General features: G+C 40.9%; 1 protein-coding gene across 5 annotated transcripts in view; it reads left to right on the forward strand.

Annotated features, from left to right (window-relative positions):
• The window catches only part of dennd5a (DENN/MADD domain containing 5A), a 34,925-nt gene that overhangs the window by 7,508 nt on the left and 14,863 nt on the right, over positions 1-12,554 (forward strand). For 4 of the 5 annotated variants that reach the window (XM_087839339.1, XM_087839343.1, XM_035911311.2 and 1 more), the window contains exons 2-7: positions 2,490-2,561; positions 3,355-3,464; positions 4,326-5,010; positions 9,871-10,058; positions 10,850-11,161; positions 12,286-12,501. In XM_087839339.1, coding sequence (XP_087695465.1) covers positions 2,490-2,561; positions 3,355-3,464; positions 4,326-5,010; positions 9,871-10,058; positions 10,850-11,161; positions 12,286-12,501 — 1,583 coding nt within the window. The remainder of the gene's footprint in view (positions 1-2,489; positions 2,562-3,354; positions 3,465-4,325; positions 5,011-9,870; positions 10,059-10,849; positions 11,162-12,285; positions 12,502-12,554) is intronic. The other variant, XM_006780176.3, reaches the window with a different exon arrangement.

Genomic DNA, 12,554 nt, shown 5'->3' on the forward strand with positions numbered 1-12,554 from the left:
GAATCGAATCGTTAAACAGAATCGAAAACGGAATCGGAATCGTGAAAATCTTATCAATACCCATCCCTAGCGGGACCTGAACTAAAGTTTAATCAAATTCGATGTGAGAAGTTCAAGTTCTACTAGTGAAAGTGCAGGATACTGCATATTGACTTACGACAGGGTGGTAATTACATTTGAGGGTTACCTAGGCAACTGGAGCCTAGAATGTGCACTAATGACTGATCATCAATGACAAAGTGATGAGCAATGAGTGCATCGCTTGCTGTGTGGACGCCCCTTTTAGAGTCAAAAGTAGGGATAACTTAGAACTCACAGGGTTAACTTTTACTTCTTGGAATTTAATCTGAGTAACATTACTCTCCATTCAAAGCCACCTTTATTTAGTAAAAGCTTTGCATGTTTTTGCAAATGAAACGTTAGACCCTCATATGTGTTTTCTTTGGGAAAGACTGTTATGCCTGCTTTATTTTACACACCTCTGCAGTGTTTTGTTGTGGCTTCCTATAAGGCGTTGCTCATCTGTGCTCATGAGTTTCACAATCAACAAACTTTTCTGTAGTAGCTTAAGAGCCAGGTGTTTGTTTTTAAGTTGATTTTGTTATTTAAATTAAAAGAACATGCCATCTCTTATTTGCTGCACAGCCAGATGCTTCCAGATGTTTGTTGTACTACTGAACGGGTTAACAATCAGCTTGAATTCCTCGTGCTCCATGTCTGTGTCTGCGTTCTGTCGTTGAGTTTGACCTACATTACATCCTCATGAGTAGCAGATGCCATTTTGCATCAGTTGTGCTGCATTTTACATTTGCTTAAGGAAAATCAAATGACACCTAAGTGCTTTACATAAGGTTGTTATGAATTATCACCATATGTAATTATTTTTAATTAATAATCTTACTGCCTTCAGTTGCTGGGGTTTTTGTAGTCTGAGATGTGTTCCTGGCCTAGTTTCTTCCTCGTGGGCTGTTTGGATATGAAAGTAACCAAGAGATTAAAGCACTTAATCCGTAAGACTTTTATTCCCTTGCCAGGATCTGTGTGTCTGTACTGAGGACTCTAATGTGAACCTGTTTGTCGCGTCAGTCAACACTTTTATTAATGTCCGATTTAAAAAGGATGAGACTTTTGAATCCAGCGGATACTTTTGCCATCTGATGTTTCCTATTGATATAACTTTAATCCATCATTTTCAAAAAGTTGCAAGTGCAAAGTGCAAAGTGCAACAGAGCGAATTAATGCAATCCTCCAGACTTGAGAAAGCGATCGTTTCTTGTCTGTGTGCACGTGTCATTACTGAGTCATTTTATAAAAGCTGTGTAAACTGATTTTCATGGATCTCACAGGTCACAGTAGCCTGAAAAAAGCTTTATTTTGAAGGTGATGTCGCTAGAAAACAGTCAGTGGCATGTTTTGGGTTTGACATGCTGCTCAAATTTGCTCTCATTGATGTTTATTCAATGCAATGCATGAGAAAGACAGAAATGATAACTGGCTGGAAGGACTGCAGAGGGTCTTTTTTTTTTTTGTGTGCGTGTAAAATATAAAAATCTAAACTGAGCTGCGGAGCTGCAAAACAAGGGCGCTCATTCATTGTAATCTAACCCATGACTCTTTGCTGATAGCATCTAAACATCGGCGCATTTTGCCAAACCATGACATGTTTTCCTGCATGAAATTGAATATGTTTTAGAGCGGATCACACATATGGAAATAATTTCCAAAAGGACTTCAGAGGGTCTTTGTTAGGAAGTATTTGGAGGTTTGTATTAATCCACATTCACTGTGCTCGGTGAGTACTGAGTGCAATGTATGTGGACTGTGTAATGCTAATGATGAATGTTTCACCCACTTCAAAGCTGTGACTCATTATTGTGGTTATTTATTCTTTGTATCCGGCCACAGAGATAACACTTGCTACATTTTTTAATTGTTAGTAATTGACAGCCTTATTCTTACATTTGTGGAAAAAAAGAAAAATGCTACACCTTTCTGCTGAGAGTACTCATGAATAAAAGTTTAATACTGTATGGCTCAGTTTCCCAGACATGGATTAACCCTAGCCCACTTTATTTTTTTTTAAGCGGAGGCCTTTAATAATCTATGTCTGGGAAACCAGACATGGATGTACTTGGTAAAGATTTCAACAGTTAGACAGTAGTAGACTAACTTTGTCAGTGTGTGCATGTTAGTTAAGGGTAGTGTTTGGCTGAGAGTGCTGCTGCTAACTTGGTTGTTGTGGATCCCTGTTGTTGCAGCAGTATGGATTTGCATGATCCCGTAAAGACACAGCGAAACACAGCATCCTAGTGTCATATCCCCACCAGTTGGCTTGAATTAACATACCCACCTGTCCCCAGACGCGATAATGTCCTCCGAGTGTGCAGCTTGTTCTCAGCTGCGTGATCTGCTAACACAACATAAGAAGTGATGCGCTACCCATTAAGAAGCAGGCTTTTAATTCTATTTTTTTTTTATTTGTTGTGTAGCTTTATGCCAGTATATAGAAGCTACTAAATTCAGAGATGGGGCCAGAGGAAAACTGGCAAGGGGAAATGAAGGTAACCTTCCCACCACACACACTTCTCTTCCTGCTAACTTAAGTTCAGCTTTAACCCTTAAACCCTTTAAACCCGGCACACTTTATTTTCTCGGCAGCCCTCTTTTGTTGCTGCATAGCTGTTTTCAGTTGTTTTCTGTACAGGTGTGGGGACACGTCTTTTCTGTTTTGCACACTCTTGATTTCTCTTCTCCCCCTCCTCCGTCTCCCTCACCTCCTTCAGCAGCAGCTGAACAACGAGCTGATGTTTGACAATCACTGCTTCTGTTTCTCTCACACACACACAAATTCAGTGCTGCCTGCACTGCCATTGCTTGGTCAGTGTTTACTCTCCCCCTACGCTCTGAATGACTTTTCAGTACTGCCTTGGTATGTGCATCACTTCTGCTTAGTTCTGGGTTTGAATCAACTCAATTTGCGCTTCTATGACTGATTATTTTCCGTGTCCCTCTGTATTGCCAATAAAGCTGTCAGGAAGCATCGAGATATGTTAAAGTTGGCTATATTTCATTATTTTTTTACGATCTAATTTGAATTATCGAATGCTGCTGTTTGAGTGTATTTTCCTGTTTACCTTCTACAGCAGGAGGCTGGCAGCTTTATTTGATGCAATACAATTTTCCTCTCAAGACAAATATGCTAATGTGCTCTTTCCTCTGGAGCTGCAGCTGACATTTTTAAGCCGACTGTTCTGCTCTTGGGTCTGCATCTGGAAATCTGGTTTCTTAACTGTTTGTCTCCTGTTTTTTTTTCCTTTTATTTTTTTCTGCACTCTCTGTTTGTTTGACTTTCAGGTGAGAATTTTGAGCAGAGTCCACTGCGGAGAACCTTTAAATCCAAAGTCCTAGCACATTATCCAGACAATGTCGAGTGGAATCCTTTTGACCAGGATGCAGTGGGCATGGTATGGTATGATGCTGATACAACTTAAGAACCCTTACATTTTAAACATTTTTTTTGGCTTTCTACCAAAGGCCTGCGATAAAAATATTTCACTTGGATATAATATTGAAAAAATAGAAATGGCCATAAATAACAAACAAGAGAGAGATTTCTGTTAGGTAACACATACTCTTATAGGGCATCCACACAGGAAGGGACAAGCAGCTGTGTGGGAGACATTAAAAAGTCATTCAGAGAGGAAACAGACAAAATAGCCTGCGTCTACATGAAGTGGGCTGATCCCAGGTCAAAGTTTTTCTCAACTGATCGATTTAAGGGACCTCTAATGGGAGTAAAGGATGTAGCTGGCATATGACAGGGTGGTAAAAACATTGAGGGTTTAGGTAAACATAGCGTGGAATAACTGCTAGTGATGAACTGTCAGTGAAAAATTGATGCGATGATCAAATCACTTGCACCCCTATGGTTTTTGACCTTGGAAAAATCCTGATAGGCCTTAAGAATAAGATAGATCTGTTAAGAAGCAAATCAACAATTCTCCATATAAAGCATGTATAAGTATTTTTTGAATGCAGTGAACTGTTTCAGTGATATAAAGATAGTAATTTTGTTTTAACTTTTAAATAATTTTTGCTGTTGTGTCTGTGATTCAGGAGATTATTAATTTGAATTAAAGACACGCAACGGGAGGAGGAAAGCGATCCTACCACAGTCTCTAAAGCTCGGAAATGAAAACATTATATCATGCCTGTTTGATCTGCAGGAAATAATTTGAATCTATCCAGCTACAGTTTCATCTCCATGATGAGCCCTTTGTCTTTGTTCAGCTCTCTGAATCCTCTCCTGTATATCCTTTTTGCAGCTCTGTATGCCAAAGGGTCTGGCGTTCAGGACGCAGATGGACTCTCGGGAGCCTCAGTTCCACTCTTTTATCATCACCAGAGAGGATGGCTCTCGGACCTATGGCTTTGCCCTCACCTTCTTCGAGGAGGTGACCAGTAAGCAGATCTGCAGTGCCATGCAGACTCTTTACCACATGCACAACGCAGAGCAGTATGATATCTTGCACACTCCCACCTCCCCACAAGGACCCGAGGACCAGAGACGCCAACACACCCCCTCTCGTCCCATGCTCCACGCCGCGCCCGCCATCTCTCGTTTGCAGCGTTTTAACTCGTACGACATAAGCCGCGACACGCTATACGTGTCAAAGTGCATCTGCCTGATAACACCCATGGCCTTCGCTCAGGCCTGCAGCAAAGTGCTGCAGCAGCTTCATCAGGCCGTCTCTTCCCCACAACCCCCACCCCTTCCCCTAGAGAGCTACATCTACAACATCCTCTACGAGGTTCCCTTGCCACCTTCTGGGCGATCCCTCAAGTTCTCAGGCGTCTACGGGCCTGTGGTGTGCCAGAGGCCAAGCACATCAGAGCTGCCTCTCTTTGACTTTGCCATCGGTGAAATGTTTAACTTGCTGGGGGTGGAGAACGTTCTTCAGCTGTTCACGTGTGCCCTGCTAGAGATGCAGATACTGCTCTACTCACAGCGTAAGTAGCTGGTCTGCTGGCCTAAACACATGTTCATCATCCACGTGCATAAGTGTCAAATATATATGCAAATATACTGTAGTCAGGCTTGAATTTAACATTAGTTCGTACAGTTCATTAAAATTGGACATGTTTTCTAAATAGCTGAAAGGACAAACTAATTGTAAATGATATGAAACATCTGCTTCTCTGCGGGTGGTGAGGTCATGTGATCCTGTTAGTAAAGTCGTGTCTCAAGAGATCTCTCTGGAGCTGGGGGACATGTCCCTGTCATCCCATGAGACTAGGTATTATCTGGGGAGCTTGAAGGAAACAAAGGAAACGGAATACTTAGATTGCTAATCACACAAAAATGATGTTACACTGTGTATTCATTCTAGTCTTTTCAGTCATATTTAGTCTCACCGTGTCGTTATTATTAGTTACAGGAAGAAAATGTAAAACATTATATGGTCTAATAATAATAATACGGCCTATGTTAATCTTGGTCAGAACTCATTTTCACAACATATTGTCCATATCAGAAATCAGATGTGTTTCTACTATAAACAGCTGGCTGCCATACAGATAAAGTTATTAGAAAAATGTTCTGAATTCCCTGGTAGGCAGCATAGTACCTTGCTATTGACATTACAGGTGTAAGAAATGTTGTCAGAAATGAAGGGAAGAGGGGATTGTTTGAGAGAGAAATTTCCAAGGTTTTGGAAGCCTTGCTCAGAGGAATCTGGTGTTTGAAACAATTGTTTTAAGCATATTATACCATCTCGTGCAGGATAACCTTCCTTAGTCTATGTATCCTGTGTCCTTGGGAAAAATGCTCAATTGAGAAAAACAATGCTCAACTGAGGAATTTAAAAAAACTACTTCAGCAATGTTCAGTAGTAATACAAATCAGTTTCGAGTCCACAATGATCATCTCACATTCAATTACCTAATTTTATAGGATCTGTTAGCTAGAAAGCTGTAGTTTTTGTTCAGTGTTCACCATTGAGAGAAAGTGCGTGCGTGTGCACAGAGAAACTTGGCGATCCCTTAAGGATGGATCTGATGTTCTGATGGGATTCATTACAATTGCAAGCGAAAGCAAATGGTTTACAAAACTGCAGGGCCCACAGGAGGGAGAAGCTCTTAATGGGGAAAGCTGTGGTGTTGCTAGGCAACCCGGAGACAGGGAGGAGAGAAGTGATGCAGGATGATTATTATTGGTTGGAAGTGACATCATGCCTCTTTTCACCCCCATAAGGCTCATCACTGCAGAACATGTGAAGGGTGTTGTGGAGAGTTAAGCCTTGGCAATCTGCCACTGAGGAAGAGCTGAGGGATTTTTACGAAGGGACACCACACACCGAGGCGGGGGATGCTCTGCAAATAAGGAGACGACAATGTGTGGCATGTGCTAAAAATAACACTGAAATTCTGATTAAAGGAAAAAAACAGCGTAGATAGCATCTTTTCCACAAAGCTGTAGAGGACAAGATGTTCAAATACAATCTGTTCCTTCCTGTCCTTCCCAGACACTAACACTACTATGTGTGTTGTTACTACAATTAAGATGCCACTTTTTATGGTCATTTTCTGACATAAGATTATTGAAGTCGAATGTGAAGGTGAAGTCAGAGGGACAAAAGGGTGTGAAGGAGAAATGCACAGGTCTGAGGTAGATTAAATCATGAAGGTTGTAGAGTCCAGCTCAGAGTTCCTCCAGTCATTATGTTGAAGTGTCCTTGAAGCATAGAGTAAAGCACTGCATGAATGTTTGTGTGAATGTGACTTGCAATAAGAAAGTGCTTTGAGTGCTCAGTGAGAGAAAGCATCAGTCCATTTACTATTTAACAAATCAAGTTTAAAAACAACGCTGCGCCCCTGTCTGCACGTTCTGTGTTTTAAGGCTGCCGCACTATCATACATAATCACGCTGGGCTTTTAGCAACACACAAATAATCATTAAACAATGCCAGCTTTCCAGTGTATCATAGTTTTCATAGTTTTTTCCATGAAAAATCTTGTAGTCTTTGTTGTTGTGAGGGGACCGAGTCACTTAAATCAAGAAAATTATATCGGTTTATACTTAAAATATTTAGTGTCCTAGGCTATTCATAGTAAAAACTGAGCATCTGATCTAGGATCTCTCTCTTATACAGTTGTGGTCAGAAGTTTACATAAATTTGGGCGAATGTCGTGGTACTGTGAGCTTTTACTGATTTCTTTGAACTGTTCTTTTTCTAGGGTGGAATGATTGTACAGTATTCATTGTTTTAATTTATTTTGGATTTTATCTAATCTACAGTCTAAAGGGTCAAGATTATGAATACAGGTTCAAAGGTATACTTGTATTCACCTTAATCTTTTAATAAATGGTGCACGAGGTTCTAAAATGCTTTTAAACTTGACAAGACCAAGGTCTATTAACTTCTTGTTAGTCGTTACAATATATTTTCTCTGTGCCAGCAACAGACTTGTTTGACAGAACTCATCAGATTAAGCAATACTCAGAACAATGAGAAAGTCCAAGGAAATTGGTGAAGATCTAAGAGAAATGTAGATTTACACATTGGGAAAATCTCTTGGAGCCATTTCTAAACAACTGCAGATTCCAGGATCGTCAGTTGACTCTGTGCCAGGAACTCTACCAATTCTGCCAAGAAGACCGGTTAAATATCCACCCAGTATTCTTCTTTATAGCTACCAAGAGCGCCTGGTTGAAGTGCAGTTTGCATTTAATATTAAGTATGTTTGACCCTGTGGGAATAAAAAAAAAAAAAATTATAATCCAAATAAATTCAAACGTGTGCACCCAGTTTATTTTTTTAAAGTAGTTAAACGTGTATGCTGTACAATCACTCCACCCTGGGAAAAGAAATCATAAGTCTAAAATACCTTGACATTCATGCCCATGAATGTCATGGTATTTTGTGCCCATGACCACAACTGTAGTCAGGCTTGAAGATCAACTGGTTCATATCATCACTCCTGACTGATCTGTGCCTACTGGCAAATAAAATGACATTTACCAAAATGAGTGACCGATGTTATCTGTTGTGTGACATTAGCTAAATATTTAAAGGTGGTATGGAGACCCAAAAGACATCAAAAGAGTTTTTTTGAATTTGTTTCCATAGAACAAAATAAAATCTGCAGCAAATGATATCTTTAGGATCTGTGTCAGCCCAAAATGTCACAAAGGTTCTTCCTTATTCTAAACGAATCTACATCTGCAGAGAAAGCACAGAGTGTTTTATCTTGTTTATTCCCTGTTAATCACTGCTAATATAGTAATGGCTCAAAACTAGCAAGTGCCCTCTGTTAGTGACACAATCTGAGACTGCTGCAGGAAGTTGTTCGATCAGAACAGTGCTGAGTTTCACTTCTATGTCGTGTATATTTTAAACCTGCTGTACTTCATAATTTACCCTCACTAGGCGAACTCTTCCGCCACAGCTTCTACCACTGCTCAGTGTGGCTAATTCTAAACTGATGAGGTCATGCAGCTTTAGGTGTAAGCGACAATGCTTGACCCTTTGTTCAAGTGGTTTCTTGTCAGTGGCCTAGTTTAAGAAGGAGATGGGTGATGTTAGTATTCATGTCCCCATCCTGGGAGAGGAAGCCTGCTGAGAAGAGGGATGAGGGAGAGGCCCAGGCTGGGGTGAGAGTCTCTTCTCATGGACCAGCACATGACCAAATGAAGGAAAGGTATTTATTTTGGCACCATACCAGGGGAGGCAGAGCTGCTCCCGAATCTGCAGTAGGTGTCAGCGGGATAGAAGAGGAATGCAGATGAGAAGGACTGGACATATATTTACATGTATACCAGTTGGCTCAAGTGCAAAAGCCTGAACTCGGAGGAGTACTGCTGTGTGGAGTCATGATAAAGGAATTTAATGTTGGCCAGAGTGCCAGCTGGCAAGCTGTGTCACACTTCAGAGTCTGGATCCTCCAAAAGACGCCACAAAAGGCCCTCCAGTGGAGTAGGAAGGAACCAAAACTTAATGTGTGATCAGGCAAGAGAAATATGCCAGTTTATCTCTAGTTTGGTGCCTTAAAAATGCTGTGTGTAATAGGCTGTCATTTAGAGTGGCATTGCAACAAGGAACAAATACCATACTTAAAGTGATTCAGGTCTCAGTTGATAATAAAGCACCCAGGGCTGCTCAGGATACATCAACTGTGCTCTTCAGAAGTCATTCCCTGTCATTCTGGTACAGCGAGTTTGCTCCATAAAGGTAGACAGGATCCACATTCTGTGTGTCATAACAGCTAATTCCTTAAAGGTTGGTAATCAATCCAGCTCATTCCTGTAAGTACAGAACAGAGAATAACAAAAGAGTTTTGTAACAAAGTACAAACACTCCAGTTAGGTCACTCACATGTGCCGTCGATACTGAATCTGCCCTCAAACTGCCACCATCAGCCATGTTTTACCTTTTGACCCCAGCCAATAAGTGATCAAGCAGATGAAAGGTCATATATAACACTGCTACTGCAAACATAGCAGGATTAGCTGTCTCGTCATGTGGTGCAGCTGATGGATTTCAAACTCTGAGAGCAAACAGAAGACAAGGCAATAACAATGTAATCCTATTAAAATAACATTCATGTTGCGTAACCTCTGTCATACGCTGTTTACTGGCTCGAGTATTGTTTAGGTTTCAGATATGGGGGAAGTGTTGTGCAATATATTTTGTTTAGTAAATGCATAAAAGCATCAGCATTTGGTAAATTTCCTAATGGGGGAAACGACAACGATCAACCAAGATTTTAAAGATTTGATCGGTTATCAGATCAGACGATGAACCTGATGTCAGAGCTGTATTTGCTAAAAAAAACACCCATCTTTATCTTTTGTCTGTTTGTGTGTAACAGATTACCAGAGGCTGATGACGGTGGCAGAGAGCATCACAGCCTTAATGTTCCCCTTCCAGTGGCAGCATGTGTACGTTCCCATCCTGCCCGCCTCCCTTCTCCATTTCCTCGATGCTCCTGTGCCGTATCTAATGGGCCTCCACTCCAATGGGCAGGATGACCGCACCAAGCTAGAGCTGCCACAGGAGGTACATTCAGAGAGCAGTGTCTTAGTTACTGAGTGTAAACCTTCGTCATGTCTAATATTTGACTGTGTTACCGCTCCAGAAACCAAATCTTTAATTTCATGGTTTTATTTGTTCTTATCTCACAAACTGTGTTGCAGCTTCTGCACTGATTTGATTTGTGCTTTGCTGCTTGATATTTTTTATTTCATTTCAGCCTTATGCTCTGTTGGTGTGATGATGTGTTGTTGCAATAATAATGCTGCTCAGTATGAGAAAACATAAAAGTTAGTGTTTGGTGCAAAGCATAGACGCACTAATGTCATAGCAGTGTGGGTCTTCAGTTGGTCTAGGTGAAGTAGAGCCGTTCGTGACTGGGCTGTGGGATGGCTGAATGATGATCATCCCTTTCACTGATGATTAATATCTTGTAAACAACCAGATTCTGGGTCAGGGCCTTGCGAGAGACTGGTGACTTGTTCAGGGTGTAACCCACTCGTGCCCTATGGCAGCTAGGATAAGTTCCTCCCCACCGCGACCCTGAATTGGAAATGAACTGAATTGAACTAGACCTTTTCTTCGTATAACCTACACAGTGTACTAAGTATAGCAGAGTATTTCAGAGTCAGTTATTGCTCTTTTGATCGTGTCAGCTTTATTTTCAGTCATCAGTGACCTTTTTAATTCAGGGGGCTGGGCTGTCCAACTGAATGAAAATTATAAAAACAGGATCTATAATATTACAATACTATAACTGTCTGTAAAGCTTTGTTAAATTTAATATAATTATTACTCTGCTATTTCTCTTATTCCAGGCAAACTTGTGTTTTGTGGACATTGATAATCACTTCATTGAACTGCCAGAGGAGTTGCCACAGTTTCCCAACAAACTCGAGTTCATTCAGGAGATCTCCGAGGTGCTCATGTCCTTCGGCGTGTCTCCAGAGGGAAACGTTTACTCCAGCGACAGCCAGGCCAAGTACCGGGGCTTCCGAGCAGCTGATATGGTCTCTGACAAGCGTAACGGCAATCTGGCCTCACCCCTCAACTCCTACCTGCTGAGAGAGAATGAGACAATTGCCAGACTGCAGGCTCTGGTCAAGCGGACAGGTGTCAGCTTAGACAAGGTGAGAAATGATGTAATGTCGTTAATTAAAACGGGCTGCAAAAATAACCACGTGTGACTCACTGGGCTTAGTTACATCACCAAGACTGATCATTTAAGTAAGTAAAAATAGGAACTATAGATTGGGCACCAGGTCTACGAATATATTTATATTAATGAATTTATTGACAACTGGAAATTCATTTGAAAAGTTTTAATTTTTAGGACAGGAGCTCAGCTTAAAATATTTAATGGTCCCATTCTTGGTAGAAAAATCATTGCAGTAAAAGTACATTTTCTTCTGGAATTAATATATTTCTATAAGTAGGTAATTAACTCTTAGAATTTATATTGATGAGTGAAATCTGAGTTAAAGTGCATCTATAACCATCAGTTATTAGCAGCATCGTTGCAGTAAGGGACAGCAAACATAAGGTGGCGCCCTCTTACACCACAAACATACATGTTTTGTCAGTACACAAAAGGAGGTGGTTTGCTTTTTAAAATATTTTCTCTTCCTTTTAAATACACCAACTCATTTCTGAGTCGTGTGACTATTTTTCAGCTTTGCGGTACATGAATAAGAGGCACTCAGTCTAAAGACTGACGGATGAATTCAATGGATGCTTCGAGAAGGCCTCTGTACAGCGTAAGCAGCTTATGCTGTTGTGGGCAACATTAGCTTTCCTTGAATGGATTTGCGCATCATCAAGGTCTGACCTTACTTATAATTATTCCTATCTAAAGGCAGGCTGAATTCCTATTAAAGAAACAAGGCCCTGATTAAATGGCGTTCCAGGTCACGTCAGTGGATATTTTCCTGCACAGTGGCAGCCCTGCTCTGTTATTTTAGCTGCCTGGCGCTGGCATCTGTCCAGCTGACATGCTGACATGTTCAGTTAAAATGAGGTCATAAATCAAGACTCATGTCCTTGGCTATCTTTCCCATGACCCTACTTCTTCATCACTATAAATGTGATAAAAGTCACAAGAGGTGACGTGAAAAATAGATGTGCTTCTGCTTCTTTTCTTCATTGAATGAGCGTTTTCCTTTTTTTCGGACCCTTCTTACTTTGTGTTCTTTTGTATTGTAATCGGTCAAAACCAGCATTTACAACAATGTTTCTTAATGTTTATGCACATCAGCTGGAGGTCAGAGAGGATGCCAGCAGCAACAAGGATGGGCGTGTTCAGTGTGACGAGGAAGAGTTGAAAATGCACCAGCTCAACATCCAGGTGCGCGAGGTCTTCGCTAACCGATTCACCCAGATGTTTGCAGACTATGAGGTGTTTGTCATCCAGCCGAGTCATGACAAAGAGTCCTGGTTCACCAATCGAGACCAGATGCAGAACTTTGACAAGGTAAAGCTGCTTTGTTAGCAAAGCATAGTAATGATTTAGCATAATATATATGT

The sequence above is a fragment of the Neolamprologus brichardi genome, chromosome 1 (genome assembly GCF_056152115.1).
Source record: "Neolamprologus brichardi isolate AB-2024 chromosome 1, ASM5615211v1, whole genome shotgun sequence".
Lineage (NCBI taxonomy): Eukaryota > Metazoa > Chordata > Actinopteri > Cichliformes > Cichlidae > Neolamprologus > Neolamprologus brichardi.